Raw genomic sequence first — 22,356 nt, forward strand, 5'->3', positions numbered from 1 at the left:
CTTTCCTTAAGGCCTGGGCAGCAGGCCATATAGCATCGTTTTTAAAAGCACTGAATAGGATTAAAAGGTGTTTGTGATAAGCTAGACAAGTGTTTCTGACCCACTGAGGTATCTGGAAAAATCCTCCATACAGTAGTCCTTGCTTGATGTAAATAACTACCCACTTTAAGATACATGTTTGGGTTGGCCTTTCTCCTTCCAGACATGCATACACTAACTCCACTTTCACTGTGTCATGCTAAACTTGTCTATATTTTGACAGTAAGGACCCCAGCCCCACACCACCTAAGAGCAGAACAGATATGTACTGGGGGGAACACACCCAGGTTAACATGCACTGGTTAAATATAGAGAATTTTCTTTCAGAACTGGGATGCTCAGTTGCAACCCAGGTGCTATTCAACAGCCAAATATACATAGGGCTTAGTGAGGCACTGTGGAGTTGGCAAATCCTGCTCTGAGGCCAACTCCTGCCCCTGTGATACCTTGCTCCTCCAAATCCTTTCCTCAAGAAGGTGGTAGAACTTGGTAGCATTCAGCCCTGGAGCTTCCAGGTCAAGACTGTATATGCAGGAAAGGTATCTCTGCTCCTCACATCCCCTCTAAACTGTGCTCAGAGCCTGGGGTCATTCTCCTCCTCCATTTCCCTGCATCTCATATGGGAAAACTGGTTTCTCTTCATCTAACCTGGGCAAGTTTCTTTTTTCCCACAGTAGGAATTCCCTAAAGTTAAATGGCAGTTCATAGAATGCCCAAATTTCCACCTGTTTTCTCCAGAAACCCAAAGCTTCCTTAGGGTCAGGAAAAAAGGACAGAAGCACCTCATAAGCTTTCATGCTTCTCAAGCAGGAAATGCCATGGAACTGCACCTCCTCCTGCTTGCAGGGAAGACAACAAAATGTCTTGAGAAGCTCACTGAGTAAGGATGATCCCACTTCCACTCCACTAGCACAGATGATACCAAGAAACAAAAGTCTGTACCTGTTCCATTTTCAGTCTGAAGCAACAGTATATTCCTGGCTTCTAGTGCAGCAGGGACAACAGCACTGAATGGAAATGTTTGGATAACCATGTCTTCATTTAAAGTGAACCCAATTTCTTCATCCAAGCCATCACTGCCCTCAATTAGGACATCCACCATATCCAGGACATCTATTAAGTGGGAAAAAAGAGTAAGCAGAGGGTTCGGACTAACCAGAAAACCACAGAAGTAGAATCCAACACGACAGATTATGAATTCCCCAAGCAGAAAAAAGTATGAAAGACACATTTGTGTAGCAATGTAATGGTAAACACAACTGTACAATTCACTGTCTCCTACAGTGTGCTTAGCTTTACTTCTTGCTTTTCAACACTGCTGTACAACTGACAGAAGAAAGGGAAGGGAAGAGCTACATCACCTACTGCTATCACAATGGCCTTAGGTAAGGATTATCAGAGCATAACAGTGACAGGAAACACATATGGGAAAGTATGAAGGAAGCAGGCACTTCCCCACTAAAAGAACATCCCGACTGAGCAGTCCTTGAAGAGTTTCTCAGCTCTGCATGGCCAGAGAAACAAATCTTGGTCACGAAAGAGTCAAAGACAGCTTTAACATATGAAGAAAATACCATGTATTCTGTGGCTGGCATTACACCTCTGTAGCAGCCAGCTCAAGGCAACTGATCCACATGGTACAGAGTGTTAAACCACCTCAACTATCCTATACTTATGTACTGCAAATTCCTACGCATGGACTGTTACAGCAGAACAACTAGCACGTGGTAAGTTGCCCAAGTGTCCACATCTGCAGAATTTTTAATTCGTCTACCGTAGAGCTGTAACTGGTCCCAAAAAACAGGAGCAGCAAAATTCCAGCTGTGTGCCAGGGAGTAAGTTCGTTCCCTGGATGCCTCAGCCCTCTCTTCCTGGATGAACACATACGAGCAGCCCCAGGGAGAGGAACTGTAGTAGTTTTCATTTTACATAAAAAATGCTACTGCAGAAGCCTGAAGAGAGATTTAAAACACTGTTAAAATGGCATAACTCCATAAAAATTACTTTTGGGGGTAAAGTGGTAACTTTGCAATTGAGACTTCTACCTCTGATACAAAATACAACTGAAGGGCTGAATCCTGTAGGCCCTTACTTAAGCAAGATTTCTACAGTTACCAGTCATCAGTCTGCAGATTAGGGCTTGAAAATTTAGCACAAAGTCTTGGAATCCTCCATTGTTGAGGGAATCACCACATACCATCAATGTGAGAGACAGGGATGCTGACATTATCAGAGTCTTGTTTAAACATATTAACTTGGAGCATACTGGCTTCCTGAACAAGGTCTGCTGCTTTATCTGTATATGGATAGGGGTTTGTCACCAGCTTCAACAGGATCTGTCAGGAAAGGGTGAGAGAGAAACGTAAGTCTACAGGCTATCAGGAAGATATGGTTTCCATAGGCTTAAGACAGACTATGTGCTAAAAGCGGTTGGAAGCTGGGAAAGTTTTAGGAGGACAAGTTCCATACACTTCTGCAGGAATCTACCTATGGTTACTGCTGTGCATAGGACACTGGGTGTGATGGCAAAAGAAATCTCCACTGCAATTTTGCACCTGAAGTGCTACCACAGACTCAGTCCCTGGGCAAACTGCAATGAAAAGGAAGCACTGGGCATTTAACATTCTGAAAGGTACACATGAAATGTCAACTTTTGTTGTAAAAGATGACAGTTTACTCAGATCTGATAATTTTGGCTGGTATTGCCACATAAAGAGGAGATAAGAGCTACCCCCCCCCTCCCAACATTCTACCCTTTTATCAACAATGCTGTAATAATGACGTATCTTTCTGGATTTAATTTTCCTCCAAATCATTTTGCTGTCCTCCCACCCAAGACAAGAAAGATGTCAGCTCTGTATAAAGAATTACAAACACTGCTTTTCTCAGAATTCATTCACTGATCTTTGACACTTTTCTCAACAATACCAAAAAAATAATTAGTTTCCATTAATGCTATTCTTGGCATTGTTTATCTGGCTAATTTCAACAGTAGTTACCCTTTCCAAAAATTGAATCACGGCTTCCTTTTTGTCTTCTTTTGTATTATCCAAGTGTTCCAGCCAAACTGAAAGTTCCTTCCATGTGTACTCGAACACTCCACTGTCACGTAAAACCTGTCCCGAAAACCAAAGCAGGGGGTAAATAAAAAAACAAAACAAACCTCAAAAAAGCACAGATCTTTTAGTATAGCAGCTTCATATTTTCTTCTTGGAAAGAAAAAGAGTAAGTTGATGAAAAGAAATATCTGTCATTCTTACCCCCTCAGTTCAAGAGGCCTTATTGCTAATCACCAGGACTACTCTAACTGCATAAGAGAGAGTAGAACTGAACGCGGTTTTTAAAACAAAATCTCCCAAGACTGCATTGTCTGACCTCAGCATAACCAGGGTCAAGGCCTAGTGTCTTCACCATGGTTGTTTTGCTTACTGCTCTCTCAGGAAGAGCAGCAAGAGGCAATACATGACTACATTACAGATGACAGATGAAACCCTGAGCTTTGCCAGACACTCTCACAGGAGCTGTAGGAAAAGGGCAAGAGGCAGTCCTAGGCCTTTAAGAACGACCAAAGCAAAGGGAAAAACATGGCTTACTCTCTCACAACTGGGAAAAATCAGCTGTGAGCAACTTCTCAGAGCCTCTACTCCTCTCACCTACTGTCTGCAGCACAAACTCAGTACATCTTCGCTTGGTTCTTGCCCTCACACTGACCATGTGTATGGGATGGATCCCATATGCACACCATTCGAGTACACTGCCACAGCTACTCACTGGCCTGGGCAGCCAGCATATGGCGATCTCACTCTGAACATCCACTCCCCTGCATTTGGAACACAAGACTTCCAGAAGTGCTCAGGAACCTGCTCCAGCACATGCCGGGGCAGCGTGGAGCAGACCCAGAGGTCATTGTGCTATAACACCTGCAGTGCTGCAGCCCCTCTGCCACTTCCCACGGTGTGGGGACACAGAGTAAAAGAGCTGGCTGCAGCACAGAGCCACAGCCACAGACAATCCATCTCACTGGTTCCAGTCAGCAAAAGAGCCTTGTATGTTGGACAGCCTCAGCAGAACTAGGGTGTCCTCTGACCCATCACATGGCCTGAAACAAAAGATGTTTCCCCTGCAACAAGGGCTACAGCACCATCTCACACACTGGTAAGGAAGGTGCCCCCAGGGCACAGCCAAAGGTAAGAGCCAGGATAAAGGCTGGCAGGACCTTTAGTCCAAGCATGTCCTTCTGTTGTCAGCACTCAGTCAGCACAAGCCTTACTGAGGTCAAAGTTGCCTGGACACAGAGCACTTGTTCCCTCCACCTTACTAAATCTTATTCTTACAATTTCAGGGGAGCAGGCTATACTGCTTTAAGAGGGTTGTACATCTTTATACCATTATAGCACATAACAAAAAGAATCACACCCTTAAAAACAACCTGTAGGGAGGTTTTTGAAAACTATTGATGTAATATAGAGGAAAATCACTGCTAAATTAAATCTAAATCAGGCACCTTGTGCTTAGAAGAGTTGAGCAGATGGGTAAACAGTCAAATAAATGAACAGTGGGTCGTGACACAGCAAGGTCCAGAGAGTAGCGTAGGCATACTCATGGTTGCTGTGGGTGGTGAGGCAGACACAATTTTACCACAGTCAAGTAACAGACATTAACATATTTAGAATCTTTTTCCCACTTCCATGCTATCTAAATTCAGGCCCTTATCCACGGCACCTAAATTAGGAACTTGGTGATCCTGTGCTTTGTCTGTAAAAGAAAGAAATGAGGAGGATAGAGAAGAGGAGAAGGAGGAAGATCTGTGTGAAGGACAATCCAGATGACAGGCAATCTGAAGTGCACAGCGGTAGAACCACCTGCTCCTCACTCTAAACAACAGAAGAAACCTTGACCAGCTTCCTCACTCCGGCACCTATGTTAAATAACTGCAATTACGCGGGATGAATCCGTGCTTTTGTTTCTCCCCACACACAAAATACAAAGGAAGCTATCACAGCTCATTTGTTCTACATTTACTCCTTGTATACCACTATCAGCTATAAAAATAACAACGCTGCTTACACGAATCTGACAGGATAATTAATTTAAAGAAAGGGGAAAAAAAGAAAAAGGATTCATTTTTAAATAACAAACTATTTTTGGTAGAGTCTCGAAATAGAAAATACACTTGCAGGTCTTGTGAAAACAGGCAGGAACAGCATGTGAAATCCAAAAACATGCCTTCCGATTATATGGCACTGTGTTGAAAAATAAGCAAAACACACTCATTAACATCTATTCTTAGCACTCTTTCTGCTGACATAACTGCCCTAACTTTACTGTTCATGTATTCTTTTCAGAAAAAATGAAATGGACTGAATCTAAAAGAGGAAACAAGAATGAGTCAGGCAGCCCACGTCTCCACTCAGCAGAAGAATCCAAATACACTGGAAAAACTGTACTGGGTAGATTTTAATTGAGATATTCCTTGCTGTCAGACAAAGCTAACCTGCCTTTAACCCCTTAGAGGGATCAAGGGCAACTAAAACTTAATTCAGTCACTGTAACTTGGGTGTAGTGAATTGGATTTTACAACTGCACTTCGTAATTGACACTAAATGCAAAATTAAATGCACAAAGATGTACACAAACTTGTATGCCACTACTACTATAGGACACCACACAAGGAGTCTTGTTCGGGGCTTAGAACAACTTTTTGGATTATCTGTTGGGGGGGACAGTTGTTTGGTTGGGTTTGTTTTTAGCAAAGGTCTCTACTTAGATAACTGAAATATGACCAGTTTTGAAAAAAAAAAGATACTGAGACTGACAGCTGCTGGTGCCCTCATGAGATTTGTAGTTGATCAGCACTCCTGAAAAGTCAGATAACTTATCTAAATGCACAGAAGGGGATTTTAATGCATTTTAAAGACAAAAGTACTCCCTGCATCAGAGCTCATATCAGACTGTAACAAACAGGACTATTTTGCAAGGCCACAAGCAAACTTGCTAAGGCTTTCAGAAGGCTAGAGTGATGAGGTACAGATTAAATAAAGGAGGATAAAATAGAAAGATCAGATATAATCTCTTCTTGATCAATGTCACGATCTTTGCAGGTACTAACTACAGCGGTTTATTACAGTATTGGAATTAATTCAGGCTGGGGGGGATAGGGAAACGCTAAAGTCATTTTCTTTATTATTTCATCAACTGTTGCAGCCAATCCAGTTGGCAGCATTTACTGTCACAGAATATTTAGCCAATACATCGTTATCTTACAGGAATTTCCAAGAACATCCACGGAAAACAGGAAAGATAACTGTTGGCCACACAACTGCAGTAAAGGCATCTGCTTTAAGGAAAATCTTTGGATACAGAAATTTTAGACCAACAGGATATAATGAATATCCTGATATTTCAGACACAACACTTACCTTGACGATCAGTTTTTTGGTTGAAATTTTCAGATGAGAATGGTTACTTGTAACAAACATTTTCATCAGTAAATAGAATACTGATTTTTCACCAGACACCTTCTCTGTCTCAGAGACATCCTAAAAGAAAAATAAATTAAAATTCCCCAGTATAGCAACACTGGATGGGATTGTGTTGCACTGAAGCAGATATGTATTAGAAGTATATTATTTTAAAGACCTGACCAAAAATACCAAGGCCAGAAATGAATGGGATAATTCATACTACTTTGTATTCAGCAATCCAGGAATATGAGTGCAATGGCTTTTTTGGAAAGTGGAATAATAGAGGAGCAACACAAACACCAACTAATACAAGGGTCCAAGATAAAGCCACCTTCCTCCCCAATCATCCATCCTACTTCTACTTCTGTTATCCCCAGGATTTCAGATTTCCTACCATTACTGTCTGAATAAGAAATATAATCATTTAAGAGACTGATCCCCAAAGAAGAGGAAAATAATGCAAGTCACAGGTATGCTGAATGCTCTCTCAACATCAAATGACAACCCTTCAGCCACCTTCCCCACTTTTCTCACTGACTTGCACTTGATACCTGACAACCAGAACCCGCTGTAACGTTGTCAGATTTGGCTTTTACCTTTTCTGTTAAAACCTGTCTACACTAGAAGGTCAAAGTCACAAGAAAATATATTAGCTTCTTTGCCTTTTTCCATGTTTTCCTTTACTTGCTCTAAACTCTTCCTCAGTTTTCTTTTACGGTCAACTGGAAAGGACAAAGTCTCTGCCACGGCAGGGTCACATCCACGGGTCTCTCTGCTTCCACACAAAGCCAGGCCCACTCTTTTCTCCAGATATGAAAAGCAGACTCTCTAAAGCTCTCTTACTCTACAGGCCTGCAGTAAAGAGGAGAGTAGGGGCCCTGAAGGCTTCCAGTAATTATGGAGAGCAGTGAGAGACTTAACAAATGCCAGAACCTTCTCTGGGAATGGGCGGGATGGCTCCCATTAGCAGCTTATTTCTTCGGTCTGAAATCTCAGGATTTTCAGACGAGTAGAAACCAGCGAATTCTCAGTCTTGCCCCTCTCCAAGGACAAGAAGAGCTGAAGAAACCTTGTCCAGCCCACTTCAGGGAGGCAAAGTTTTCTGTCCTTGTAGAAAAACTTCTCAGCTCAGAAGGGATTCTTCACTAATGCTAAGACACTAATTCCTACTGGTTTTACAAAAGGGTCACCTCCTAAAATGACTGGACCGGGGCTAGTTTAAAACTAGGCAGTGCCAGATGTGAAGATTTGAGGACAGCAGGCTGAAGGAACATAAATTTGCCTTGAAGTCTCCTACCTGTACTCTGAACCAGGCAAATTTATTCGCAGGAAGTTCCAAAGCCACCTTCAGTATATGGTGCTGCAGAACAGGAGGGACCTCCTCTCGCAGGCCCTTCTCAGTGACGATACCTGAGGTTTCAAAGCAACACAATCAACTTCAATTTGGTATATCCCCCTGAGATTTCAGGAACACTAAGCATTTAGAGTTTTAAACCACCACTGTAACATAAGCTGACAATCCACAAATTTTCATACCATCAGATCCCCAAACAAACTATGGTTATGTTTGGCCAATCTAAGGCTGGAATCCAGCCCTTAGCAGATAAAGTCTAACACCTGCCCCTAGCACAAGCCATCGCTGGTGCACGGGAATACAAAATCTCTTCTATCAATCTCAGTGACCTTGAAAAGTTGTGTCCTACAGCAAGTAAAGAGGATGTATAAACTGGAGATCAAAACACAAAATTCGAGTAGATAACAAATCTTAACACTTATACAGTTACGTTATTTGCTACAGGCTATGGAACTTGATATTTGTGTGTGTCTCCACATCACTTTTAGCATCTGCTTACAATAACTGCTTTGGCATAGCCTCAGAATTACTCACCTCACAGGTCACACAGTTGTGCAGAGACACTCGCAGTGTGCTACAAAAATTGACTTGCCCACACTTTAACTGCAGTTAAGCTACGTACAGAGATGAGCTGTATAAAGCTTTGATGTCAGTGTGTTTTTCATAGTCTGTGTAGTACCCTTGTGGCCCACAATAAAGAGAGAACAACAAATTTTTAAAAAGCAGCATCACTACAAAGTCTAGCCTACAGTAAGACCAAACAATAAAGCTGCATCAGCTGTGAAAAGCACATATTGCTACAAGGTAGGAAAACATCCTGCCTTTGGAGTGCATGTTTCAGTCAGGGCGAGGGGAAGGAATGACAGAATTCTCAAGCTGGCATCTGAGGGAAGGAAGCCTCATGATTAAATTACACCATCATTTTCTACCATATCATCTTTCATCAAAATTAATATCCAGGCTTACTTCACTACATTTATTTGAGAAAGACATTTTCTTTTCGATCCTGATCAACTTTTTATTTCATACTGTAACAAAACATACCATCACAGAGATTTCTGCCTCACAAAAAGGTGTCCTGCCTTCTGTTCATTTTGAAAAAAGCAGACCAACGCAAGAAATAATGGGATGAACAGGATATGTAATTCAGTGAGTCACCGAGTATATAAACCAATTAAATCTACTTTGTCAAAGGGAGGAAAAATCTCATACATGAGACAGATGATTCAAAGGTTTCTTTTTGTTTAAAGCCTCTTTTTAGGTTAGCAAATATGATGCCCATCTACAAGAAGGGCTGGAAGGAGGATCCAGGGAACTACAGGCCTATCAGTCTGACCTCGGTGCCAGGGAAGGTCATGGAGCAGATCATCCTGAGTGACATCACGCAGCATGTACAGGAGAACCAAGTGATCAGGCCCACTCAACATGGGTTTATGAAAGGTAGGTCCTGTTTGATCAACCTCATCTCCTTCTATGACAAGGTGACCCACTTAGTGATGACGGAAAGGCTGTGGATGCTGTTTACCTAGACTTCAGGAAAGCCTTTGACACTGTATCCCACAGCATTCTCCTGGAGAAGCTGGCAGCTCATGGCCTGGGTGGGTATATTCTGCGATGGATAAAGAACTGACTGGAGGGCCGGGCCCAAAGAGTTGTGGTGAACGGACTCAAATCCAGTTGGTGGCTGGGCACAGGTGGTGTTCCCCAGGGCTCAGTGTTGGGGCCAGTTCTGTTTCATCTCTTTATCAATGAACTGGATGAGAGGATTAAGCACACTCTTAGTAAGTTTGCAGACGACATCAAATTTGGTAGGAATGTTGATCTGTTGGAGGGTATGAAGGCCATACAGAGGGATCTGGATCAGCTGGATCATTGGGCTGAGGCCAGTTGTATGAGGTTTAACAAGGGCAAGTGCCATGTCCTGCACTTGGGTCATAACAACCCCAGGCAGCACTACAGGCTCAGGGAAGAGTGGCTGGAAAAGGACCTTGGGGTGCCAGCAGTGTGCCCAGGTGGCCAAAAAGGCCAGCAGCATCCTGGCTTGTATCAGGAATAGTGTGGCCAGCAGGACCAGGGCAGTGATCATCCCCCTGTATGCAGCACTGGTGAGGCCCCACCTCAAATCCTGTGTTCAGTCCCGTCCTGTGCCCCTCACTACAAGAAAGACATTGAGGTGCTGGAGCAAGTTCACAGAAGGGCAACGAAGCTGGTGCGGGGCCTGGAGCACAAGTCTGATGAGGAGTGGCTGAGGGAACTGGGGCTGTTTAGCGTGGAGAAAAAGAGTCTGAGGGGAGACCTTATCACTCTCTACAACTACCAGAAAGGAGGTTGTAGCATGGAGGGTGTTGGTCTCTTCTCTCAAGTAACAAGTGACAGGATGAGAGGAAATGGCCTCAAATTGTGCCAGGGGAGGTTTGGATTGGATATTAGGAAAAATTTCTTCACAGAAGGGTTGTGAAGCACTGGAACAGGCTGCTCAGGGAAGTGGTTGAGTTGCCATCCCTGGAGGCACTTGAGACATGTAGATGAGGTTCTTACGGACATGGGCAAGTGGTGAACTTGGTAGTGTTAGGTTTTCGGTTGGACTCGATGATCTTAAAGTTCTCCAACTTAAACAATTCTATGACTCTATGATTTTTTTCGCCTGACAGACTTTAACTGAGGCATTTGTACAACCCCCTTCCCTACACATCCCAAGACCTGCCTAAACCACTAAATCACAGATAGATTCTCCAGCTTGGTAGCCTACAAGCTCTGGTGGCCCACAGACAGCAATGATGCCCAAACATTTTGCTTTCTCCTCCAGCCTCATTTTTAAATGGATGCATTTATTGTACCACAAACAGTATTGGAGGATCTTGCCCAGAGTCCATAATTTGTAGCTCAACATCCTTGCAGGTACAGAACATCTCCGTCTACTTCTTTTTGCTGTATGAAATACCCTCCGTGAACATGACATCAGAGACAAAAATACAACAAAATTGCCAAAGAGCTTCCTCATAAATTTTCCACAAGAGATAATACCATACGGAACACTGTTCTTCTCCCTACATACTGACAAACTATGATTAAAAAAATTCAAAACAAAGCAAACAGAAAAAATACTTGAATGTGAAACAATTTTCCAGAGGTGACTGGTGAACTGGTATGTCCTTCTCTCCCACCCCAAACTTCCTGTGAACTGTCCTTTTAAAAAAAATTTGTATCACTTCAGCTAACAAGTTTGGAAATAACTTACTTATGTTGGACTGTTGACATTAAGTCTAGGATAATTACACTCCCAAATCTCATTAAGAGTTGGACATAAATCTTCCTCGGAAACATTAGCATCAAAACCCCATAAAGACCAAATTTTTGCAAGAATACGACACACAAAGAGGAAGACTGCAGCACTTACAACAGCCAAGTGTAGCGAAGCAGCTAAGGAATTTAAGAGGGCAGACTGCCAGGGCACTGCACAAATAGCAACAATAAATGCCAAGACAATGAAGAAACTTAAATGAGTTACTTTTAGAAAACAGTTCTTTATCGACACAGAAGAGCAAACATTCCCTTCTGCTGTGGACTTTGTAAATAGCCAGAGAAAGCAATGAAGGTAACAGAAATACCCATCACATACCTTTTAGCAGCTTGCTAAAATCAAAGTTGCTCCGTGCTACCAAGTGGGGCACAACCTTCTGATAAAGGCATATGACCTGAAGTAGCGCAGCTTTCAGAAATAGTGTCTCAGCATCATCTGAACCTAAACAAAGTGTTGACATAATTAGTTTCTCCTTCCTTCATACCAAGAGAGCACAGCGTAGCCCCTACAGCATCAAACATGAGAATTACTGACTACATTTCCAATACATTTGCCTATGAAATGATCAGTTATCTTCCCCACTAACAAGAAGAAACACAAAAAACACAGAATCTCCAGTTTCATTCCCCAGCATTACTGCGTGAATACTTTTAAAACTAAATCAGCTTGTTCAGCACTTAAATTGGCAGGTGCCGTTTCTAACTTGATTCTAAAGTGTTTACATCTATAAAAGACAACCTCAGCATTTTAACACTCACTAGAAGAATCCAATCAGTCCCACTGCTGTTCAATTTAAGGCTGAACAACAGAAAAAGTGAAAAAAAGGATACAGTCACACTGCTGGTTTTCAGGGACACTATTTTTACCTAATGCCCAGTACGCTGGATTGCAGAACTCTATGAAACAATACGCTAATTTATTACTTCAGTTAAAGATTTCTTTCTTTCTCTTTCCTCTTTCTTCACCAACTGCAGCTAAGACAGCCATCTACTTCTTAAGAAAAGCTATTTGAGCAGCTAAATATTGTTTTAGTTCATAACACCAGGACACAAAAAAGCTACTTGTTATCCAGTCACTAATGAAAGGAAGCAAAAATAAGTGAAGGGCAGTAAAAACTTTTTTTTAGCACCTACTTTTTCCCTGTTAACTGGATCTCCCTCAGGGAGCTATGAAGAACTGGATGGATGCCACGCATAAACTTTGTTTGCCTGAGTCTCAACTCCCATTAAAAAAGAATTCTCTAGTGGCCAGAGTGCAAATAAAGCTGTAAAAGGTGAACTGAGAGAAAGTGATATAGTTTTATCACGCTAGTGTGCAGAAAAAATACAGCTACAGTAGAGATTTGCTACCCCATTGGTTTCAGCAGGCACCCTCCAAATAAAGAGTCTTGAAGCGTGAGCATTGACAACTATTTCGCTGCCCAAAGCCACACGCATAAGGACACACACTGAAAAACTCTGCTCCAGGAAGTCTCACTGTGGAGTATGTCCTGTGAAGGGCATGAAACTGGCTGCAGATTAATCTTTAGTCTGTAAAGTAAAACATTGCAGGCTGCTAGCCAAGCTACAGAGAGTACTAAAACTTGCCGTTCTCTGCAACAGGACCAAGAAAGCAAGTCCTTCAGGAGTGACACTGGTTCTGAGAGAGGAAACCCGAAGCCTTCACTCCCACCCACTCTCCCTCTTCCAACACTTGCATGTTTCTACTTCTGTGCTACAGCAACACAAGCATTTGTGCAGCCACAGTAACTGCTTCAAAAAATGATCTCATGATAAAATAGGTTGGCCAAACTAAAATCCCTCCAAAAATTATTTTTTAGACATATCACACTCCCTGCATGTTTTACTGTGTGGCTGAAAAATACTCCTACAATCACAAAAGGGTCAAGGACAGGAAGGTTACGTTCAACAAGGGGAACTGCAGAGTCCTCCACTGGAGAAACACCATGCACCACTACACACTGGGGGCTACTGAGCTGGAAAGCAGCTTGGTAGAAAAGGATATGGAGGTCCTGCTGGACGCCAGGTTGAACATGAGCCTGCAATGTGCCCTTACCACAGAGAGAGCTACTGGTGCCCTAGGCTGCATTAGGCAAAGCACTGCCAGCAGGTGAGGGAAGTGATCCCCTCTGTTCAGCACTGCTGAGGCCACAGCTGAAGTGCTGTGTCACTTCTGGGCTCCCCAGTACAAAAGACACATGGACACACTGGAGAGAGCCCAACAACGGGCCATGAAGGTCATGAAGGGATAGGAGCTTATCTCCTATGAAGGAAGGCAGGGAGAGCTGGGACTGTTCAGCCTGGAGAAGACTCAGGGGGATCTTATAAATGTGTATAAATACCTGAAGGGAGGATGAAAAGAGGACAGAGCCAGGCTCTTCTCAGTGGTGCCCAGCGACTAGAGGCAATGGGCACGAAGTGAAACACTGGAGGTTTCCTTCGAACATCAGGAAACACTTTCTCACGGTGAGTGTGGCCAAGCACTGCCACAGTCTGCCCAGAGAGGTTGGAGTCTCCATCCTTGGAGATATCCAAAAGCCATCTGGACATGGTCCTGGGCAACCAGGTTTGGGGAGGAGGGCTGGACAAGATGACCTTCAGAGGTACCTTCCAGCCTCAACCATTTGTGATTCTGTGACAGCAGAAAGGCAAACTGCTTAACCTCCTAGTAGCAATGGCAGCCTATTTGTCAAACTGTTCTTAGGCAATTCTGATACTGGTCAGAACTAAACTGCTCAAAGAACTGAACAAAACAAATATGAACAGTAAATGTACTGGTGACTTCTGGACTCTGATGAAGCTAACTACCTTACATAGGATAAGGATTTCACAACACCCATTCACACATATATTGGAAGGGGTAACTCCACCTGCTTTGCCTACCATGCTGTTCAGCAGCTTCTGCTGTGTCAGTCATTGCCTTCACAGTAGAGATATCACTCTCCCTTTTCTCCTCCTGGCCACCATGGTGCTCTCTCCCTTGCTTCAGAAGGGACTGCCAGACAGCCACTATATTGTTCATGTCTGGTAAAAGCTAGAAGTAAAAACAGTGAATTGCAATAGCTCTCCGGTGTGAGACAAAGCTCTTGTGATAAAAATATTCACAACCAATACGAGGATTTGCTGCTCTTCACAAAGGTTGGAACTGATCTTAAATGCAATCAGAAAGAGATCTCAAATCAACTACTGTACTTTCACTTCCGTAAAACATAAATACTGGAAATAACACTTCATTGAAAAAGTTTCCCGTAAAAAAATTACAGTTTAGTTCTTCATCCTCATGGTATATTTTCAATCCAAGTGCTACATTGTCTTGTAACTTCTTACTTGGAATGAACTCTGCTGGCTACAACTTCCCTGAACCACGAGGAGAATTTGCTCTTGGAGAGAGAATTTGCTCTTGAGAGAGCCTGCTCTTGAAATTCATTTGCAGCAAAATAGCTGCCAATGTAACAAATTTGTCTCACAACAAAATTTTATTTGCATTTCCATCAGCCAGCTTTGTTAGGAAATGTAGACTACTACCACAGTAGTTATTAACACCTATCTTTGGGCAGGGTGAGGGGAAGGCTATCTCTGGGCTCCCAAGCCATAACTTGGGGAAAAAGTTCAAAGGAGTAGTTATCTGCTGCAAAATTACTCATGTTATACCCCAATTTTCTCTTTATTTTGTACCTTGCTGACGGCTTCTCTGTACAGCTGGACAAATTCCTGCATCATCGACAGCGTGTATATTTCTGACTTCTGCCAAGTTTCTTCATTCAAACAGTACTCTATATTCTTCAAGGCTCTTCTCAGAACCATTGATACAAGTGACAGTATGCTGTGCTTCACTACTGTGCTGGGTAACTAAAAGAAGGAAATTAAACTGGTGACATTTCATCACTTCCACATAATCTGTACTCTGAATATATGTTAAAATTTGTTAATGAATTAATTATTTCCTAAACCTTGGCTTGCAGGAAAGAATCTGTAGGTTTTCAGATTCCCTGCCTAAACCACTAGTGAGCACTGGCAGAGCTGGTGCTTGTGAACGGTTCTTGGAAGCAGTGGCATTGGGTTTTAATCCATTTCCCAGTACTTCCCCAAACCAGCTTTATCGTGGGACAGACAATATAAAACGTATGTAATCAACCTAATTAAGAAACTTATTGGATGAGCACACACTTAAACAGTATTAACAAGGGCAGAAAAATCCACTGAAATACTATAGGCTGCTCTTACATTTAGTCCTTGGGTGAACATTATTTTATTGCACACTGCAGGGACTGTTGTTACCATCACCATGGAAAGCAACTTAGGAAGAGGAATAAACTCTGAAGTCTTAAAAGAATTGGAAATCTCTGGTTGAGCCTCATAGATCTGAAACAAAAATAACAATTTAATCAATCTCCAATAGCCTCGGAAATAACAGTTTAATCTAGGGAGCATTTTACAGAAGTGTTTTGACTTGTCTAAAGTAACGACCGCATTAAATATCAAGTTTTATGCAGACATGCTACAGAGCATCCCCCAGACTCCTATTCAACTAACTGGAACATCTGCATGTGACCTGCACCACTGCTAAAGGCCACTCTTTTTCAACAGACTGCAAATCCTACTTGCCCATTTTAAGCTAAAGCAAAGAGGAACACTCAGAAAGGACAGAAGTTTTTTCTAGCTGAGCTTCTACACTGCTGCGTCTCAAAACATGTGCCATCAACATGATGTTTCCCACTGCTTCTTATGCCAATTCCTTCCTTCCTGGTTTAGTTAGATGTTTACAGAGCCTCCTGCTCCGAGCACGGCTTTTTACCAAATGACCTTCTAACTCTATGTCTACACTTTTTAAAGCAGCTGTGGCTCTTAAGCCATGGCTCGCTTTCCTCAGGACCCACAGAAAACAGGATACCATTTTCATCCCCTTCATTCACCGTTTTTGACATTTAGCAGCATCCTGCTGGTCCCTTCCTAACATACCTACAGTGATGGTGTTATTTCAGAACCATTAAGTCCTTCCTGTTTAGCTCACTTAAACCTCAATAACCTAACCTCCCCAGGGCTGAACTCGTTTGTTTAAAATAATTATTTGTGCAATACTGTGCCTGTCTGCTTTTTAAGTGATTTCAATAAACTCTAAAGCACTGTGTCTTTACAGCTGTGAACACATCTTCAGACATGAATTTCCTCTGATACAGAACAGCTGCTTCTGAAACAAAAAAACACCACTCCCTGATCCTCAGCTTAGTTCCTCTGATATCAGTGAAATTTTGTTCATTGTCACTAGGAAGACCTCAGCTAAGAACACGAATTCAGAGTTAGTTTATACCTAACACAGCCACACCACAGGCTGACCGGGCTCTGTACTGCACAGTACCCAAATTGTAACAAATTTTACAAAAGACTGGCATTATAATATCTGTCTGTAATAAAAGCAAAGGTAGGTTTACCAATCTACTACCAAGTTCCTTTGCATGGTAACTTTTCTGTAGGTCAGGAACGTTTGACTTAACCATCTTCCCTATTAGAATTTTGTGTAATTCTGCACTCCTGGAGAGGTGTTGTGCATCATTCATACTCTTACCTTTTTGAGTAACTTTATATTGTCCATCCAAGCTGACTTCAGTCTAGGAACAAAGGAATAGTGGGTCTCCTTAAAGTATCTATTCAATAAATCTGGGCATACTTTAAGAATATTCACCATGAGATCAGCAACCATTTCATCTTCTGTTGCAGTTTTTAAACCAAGCAGAAAGCGCAGAAGCACCATATTTCCTCCCCTATTGAAGACAAAAAAAAAAAAACAAACTTTTAAAAAGAAATCCCTGTTTCGATACTTCACATGCAATGCTAACTCTGCAACTCTTCTAACTGTTGCTGGGGTAAATTCAAGGCAAGACTTCTCACACCACTGGCATGATTTCTGAGTGTATACTCAGAAAAGTAAGAACTGAATTTACCTCCAGGTTTTCTGCACAACAAAGAGTAATTACTTTTAATTAAACCCACAATGTTTCAGAAATATTCTAACCAAACTTCACGAAGCTAAAAATGTAGAATTGAAACAATATTAAACTTGCAAGTACTTTCTGTGGTCTTTCAGTCCTCTTTCTTAAGTTTACTTCTGCATGTCCCTAAGCAAATGAGAATATTGCAGATACCAGACGAATACCAGCTAAAATTTTGCTCAAAGCAAGAGACAACCTGCTCTAGCACCACTCAGTGTTAGTACCCACTACTACAAGCTAGTACCTTCTTTGTCCACCTAATGTGGAAGTATAAACTCCGTCTCTGAGAACTCCTCCATGGAATTACAAGAGTCTCAATTATTTTCTCTATCTGTTATAATCTCAGTGAACGCATATTTTAACTAGTTAGCCAATGAAAACAGTAGGGCAAATAGGTGCTTCCAGGTAAGCGTTGCAGGTCAAATTCTAACACTACTGAAATAAACGTTGACATTTTGTCAAAATCTGGGATAAACCACATCTGGTTCTACAAAATGTAAATTAGACTAGATATTCTACTACCACCTGGTTTACACTGCAGCTCCGATGCTTCATTTTCACCTCAAAACCAAAAAAGTCTATGGTGCAAAACCACACCTTACAATAAGGGACATCATCTAGTTATTCAGAGATGGCTCAGAGAAACACAACTGCTGCCTAAGCCCCTATGAACAGGGTAGGCTGCTCTCTAGTATGCAGAGGTATAAGGAAATCCCATAGTTTGATCTTGAAAAGATGAAAACAAAACAACCCAATGTATTTATTTCTTCTGCCACAGAAGAAAGAGAAAGGGAAGCCGTGAAGTTCAGTGAAGTTACTGGTAAAGGCCTAGAAGTGCAGACAAGTTAACTAGTAAGGTCTCCCTTATTCCTAGCAGAGAGCACACACACAATCCCAGCTGTCTGGTGACTTACTTGCCAGAAGTTCCAAGACTTGGATCATAGAAAGTTATGCCATGTTTCAGAGAGCAGCAGAGGTCCATTAAGAAATTATGGACAAGCTCCCGTACCATCATCTTTCCCACCTCTTCAGAACCTTGGGTCACCTATAAAAAACAAAAAAGGAGTTTAAAAGGCTGTCACAGAAGAAAAGATTACACCAATTTCACTATTATTTTTATTAAGCTCCTTTCACATAGTTTGACTTTTGTTCAGATTAACATCGCAAATTTCAATTTCTGTATTAAATACATTAAATATTACAGTATTTTTTGTTTCAAGGAAAGTAAACCTACCAAATTTAGAAACATATGTACTATCTGTAGGGCATTACTGACTTACGACTTTTTGCTAAGAAGCCAGACAGAAGAAGATAGAGAAAAGTCAAGCTAAAGTAGCGATACAAAACTTAGATAAATTGGGCAAGGCCATCCTGGGACTTTGAAGTCAAGGATTTAAAATTTAATCTGAAATAAACAACTTTCAACTGTACAGGCCAAGTGCACTATGAGGAAGTTCAGAAAGACCAAAAATCAGCATAAAGCACATGAAACAAGCATGTGTATGATTTGGGGCCAATTCGGTAGAAGATGGAACAACTTTACCACAGGGCAAGAAAGATGGAGAGCTGACAATGCACCGAATACGCCAACACTTCAGGGAAGGGAGGTGGGGGATCAATGCCATTACAGTCACCATACAAAAATGGAAGAAGTGACCAAATATCTACGTCAAGTAAAAAACTGAAAAAAAAAAAAAGCGAACCCAGATTCCATTAACACTTCACCTCCTGCACAACTCAAGACCTCTACAAATGAGAAGTCTTTTGACAACTGCAGTTGGGAAATCACAAACCATATGACTCACAAGGACTGCATGAAATTTTAAGAAATTAAAATCACTCAAAACTGAAATGCAGGTTTATGAATAAGATTTGCATTGCTCCAAGCAGACACCTACTAGAAACAGAACTCCTCCAGAGAGTGTTTACAATATATCAGGATTGGAATGGCATAGGCATAAACATCCAGCAGAGGAAGGCAGTTGTTCAGTGTTGGAAGTTTTGAAGAACGGTTGGGCTTCTAATAACCCAGAGTTAATCAACACAAAGGTGAAAAGTCTGCAGCCCAAACCCAGTGGAAACACAGAAGCCTTTCTACTGCTTTGCACTGGGCTTACAGTCATGCCTTAGATATTCCCATAGTGAAAAGGAGGAAAAAAAGGGATTACAAGATTAAGCAAAAAAGCGAAAACATAACCTGTTTATGAGATGACAAAATATCTGCAGTACTAACTCTCCAGCTGTGGCCCTGATCCTTGTCTCATCTATGACTTTAAGAATGTGATTTCATGGACCAGTAGCATCAATAATGGCTCAGCCCTCAGAAATTCTGCTAGCCTCTCAAGCAGTGCAAACTGAAAAGGCTGGCAGCCATCTCGGGAGCTCAGCTCTCTGTGCTAGTTTGACTGAAAATGACTTAATTTTCCTTTATGCAGTTAGAAACCTTTCTTTTTCATAACTAGCACAGTCGCTGTTTGAATTCAGTTTGAGAACAAGAGATAACACTCGAGCACAGAGTTAATGTTTTTAATTGCTCTGGTGTGGGAGCCAAGGACATTCTGAGCGCTCTCCCCACAGGTGTGAGACAATGAGGAAGGGGGGCATAGATGGGGCAGAGCTTGACTGACATCCAGACTGATCAACAAGAGTATTCCATCCCATAAGCGTCTTGCTTCATATTTGAGGAGAGTCCAGGATCTTCTGGTTTGACTGTCTCTCTCTTTGTTGGAGCTGTGACAGAGACCTGTTTGGGGGAGTTCAGTTTGGAACTTTCATTACTTTGGCCTGTTGCCATCTTGCTGTTCTGCAGAGGCCTCTGGGCCCTTCTGCCTTTCTTCTCTCTCCCCTCTCCAAGACCAGCTGTTTGTGACCAGGTGCTGTTTTCCTGGACCTGGCTGCTTGGTGCAGATGGAGTTTGTGAGGAATTGCATTGAGTATCTTTTATTCTACTATATATAGGTACATATTTAGTAGTAGTGTATTAGTATTTTGTTACTTAATTAAACTTCGTTTATCTCTTTGTTTCCCCCTTTCCATTCTCTTCTCTATTTGGGGGGGTGGGGGTGGAGTGAGCAAGTGGCTGTTGTGGTTATATTGCTAGCTCGTGTTAAACCACGGCACTCTCATATCAGATCAGTGTGTAGGATGGGAACAAGGCATGTGGCAAGAACATTGCTCCTGATATATTTTTCTACAGAGAGAAATGTTTGTTCAGGCTGTGGAATGAATACAGCACTCTCATCCGAAAGCCCCATTTCTCCCTGGCTAACAGATCTGTACTGCAGTTCTGGTCATGAGAGACGGGAAATAAACACTCCTCCTCAAGCAGCGAGATGCAGCAGAAGGTCAAGGTTTCTTTTCAAGTAGCTTCAGTAGATCCCTCTTCTTGAGTATCTCAAGGTTGGAGCAACTGGGAGCTATTTCAGAGCCTGTGGGCTGCAAAAGGGGCATGGGTGGGAAATGCAGGACAAGGACTAGGAGGTACAAAGAAATAAATTACCAGACCTTTAAATCCCCAGGGCTGACATCAGTAATCCCATTCCACCGGTAAAGTGAAGAAATGTGAATCAACACATCTGCAGTAAAAAAGCGCACTTTTTGGGTTTTGGTGATATTTTTATTTTGAACGACCTGAAAACAATGAGAAAAAACCCCAAACAAGTATTAATTGCAAGTTATCACAAAATAACAGCAAATTAGCAATGCACTTCATTCTTCCAGTACAGAGACAGCTCACTCTCCTCACTATAGTGACAGAAGGTTCTGCCTGTCCTGTTAGCACCTCTTTCAGATGCTCCTGCTCCCACCTTGATATGGATGAAGCCATAGGACTCCACATGCTAAGCAGGACAGACTCACAAGTTCACCTAGAAAGCACAGAATGTATTTAGACAGCCACAGACTAGGATAATGGAAACCTACCAGTTCAGATGGTAGGACCTGCTACAAGTAAAGTTTGAGTGAAAGGGAAAACACAGTGGAGGAAGTTCTTAGAAGTTCTCCTACTGTTTTATCCGGTCCTTGTTTTTTTAAATCTCATCTTCCTTGCTAAACTCAAGGAGTCGTGCAGTGTGTTAGCTTTCGCCAATAACATAACACAACATGATGTACGATTCCCACATGGGAAAAGCTTAATTTAGAAAACAAAGTTTCAGGGAGGTTTATTTTACATTTAAATGTTAGCTTTTTTCTCCTTCTTCCAAGGTTATTGCAATAGAAAAATGAAATAATATTTTTGGCTTTAAACTGTCAGTTGTGGAAAATGTGAGTCTGAGACAGGCTTTTATGGTTACACTCTAAATTTGAAACTATTTTTTCTTCCTTTCCTCAATTGGTCATACGGCAGCTTGTGCAACATTGCAACAGTATTTCAAAACAGAAATTTAAAAAATCATAGATACTGGAACTAAAAGCATTTTAAATATATATATATATAAATAAATCTCTGGTCCAGTTACTGTACCCACAGCAGCAATAAGCTGGTGCATCACAGTGAAAGAGGCACTGCCATGCTCAGAATCTAAGGGACAACAAAGCATGGGAAAGGCAGTCAAGACTAAATCAACTCACACACCCTTCAGCAATTCCTGCTTTCAAATTTTCTGTCTCAACTGTGCTATATCACAAGGTTATTTCTGTCTGTTCTGAAAGAATCAGAAAAAACAACTTCAAAGAGGAGTACACTTACCTCTCCAATGGTACTTTTGGATAGTAGGTGGAAGGTACCCTTCCTTTTTCACAAAAACTTCTGATTTTGGCAAGACAATTTTACTATAAGACTTCCCTACTTCCCTTTTTCTCTACCCCACAAAGAAGTAACTTTGACTGAATTTATCTCCTGTAGCAGAAACCTTGCCATCCTAGCAGGAAGCAAATCCAAAGACCACAGGATGCGGCCCCAACGGAGCTCTGCCAGAGCTGCTTGGGGAACAGTACCGCACACCCTTCAGCTGCAACCAGACAGCTCCTAGAAACCCATTTCATGCCACAGTCTCCACACTAAAAACACACACACAACCCTTTTTCTCCTGGAAAGAGGATACTGCATGTCATTACCTAGTTCAAAGCTAACAAACTTAGCCAAATCTAGCTGAACTCCCCATTTCAGCATGAGACATTAATTGAAGGACCAATCTTACTGCCACTGGAAGCACCAAAAAGATTCCAGTCCTTTTGACCTTCAGGCTTGGCACTGATGCAATCACAACCCACA

The 22,356-nt window shown here is 41.9% G+C and overlaps 1 protein-coding gene across 1 annotated transcript in view; it reads right to left on the reverse strand.

Moving 5' to 3' along the window:
- URB1 (URB1 ribosome biogenesis homolog) overlaps window positions 1–22,356 on the reverse strand; it is a 56,471-nt gene that overhangs the window by 25,619 nt on the left and 8,496 nt on the right. Inside the window, exons 7-18 of the mRNA XM_065862559.2 lie at window positions 20,649–20,774; window positions 18,059–18,189; window positions 16,721–16,916; window positions 15,382–15,519; window positions 14,833–15,006; window positions 14,041–14,191; window positions 11,477–11,599; window positions 7,801–7,913; window positions 6,459–6,578; window positions 3,039–3,155; window positions 2,237–2,375; window positions 982–1,152 (exon numbers count right to left, since the gene is read on the reverse strand). Coding sequence (XP_065718631.1) covers window positions 982–1,152; window positions 2,237–2,375; window positions 3,039–3,155; window positions 6,459–6,578; window positions 7,801–7,913; window positions 11,477–11,599; window positions 14,041–14,191; window positions 14,833–15,006; window positions 15,382–15,519; window positions 16,721–16,916; window positions 18,059–18,189; window positions 20,649–20,774 — 1,699 coding nt within the window. The remainder of the gene's footprint in view (window positions 1–981; window positions 1,153–2,236; window positions 2,376–3,038; window positions 3,156–6,458; window positions 6,579–7,800; window positions 7,914–11,476; window positions 11,600–14,040; window positions 14,192–14,832; window positions 15,007–15,381; window positions 15,520–16,720; window positions 16,917–18,058; window positions 18,190–20,648; window positions 20,775–22,356) is intronic.

This window comes from Patagioenas fasciata, chromosome 1 (genome assembly GCF_037038585.1).
Source record: "Patagioenas fasciata isolate bPatFas1 chromosome 1, bPatFas1.hap1, whole genome shotgun sequence".
Classification (NCBI taxonomy): Eukaryota; Metazoa; Chordata; class Aves; order Columbiformes; family Columbidae; genus Patagioenas; species Patagioenas fasciata.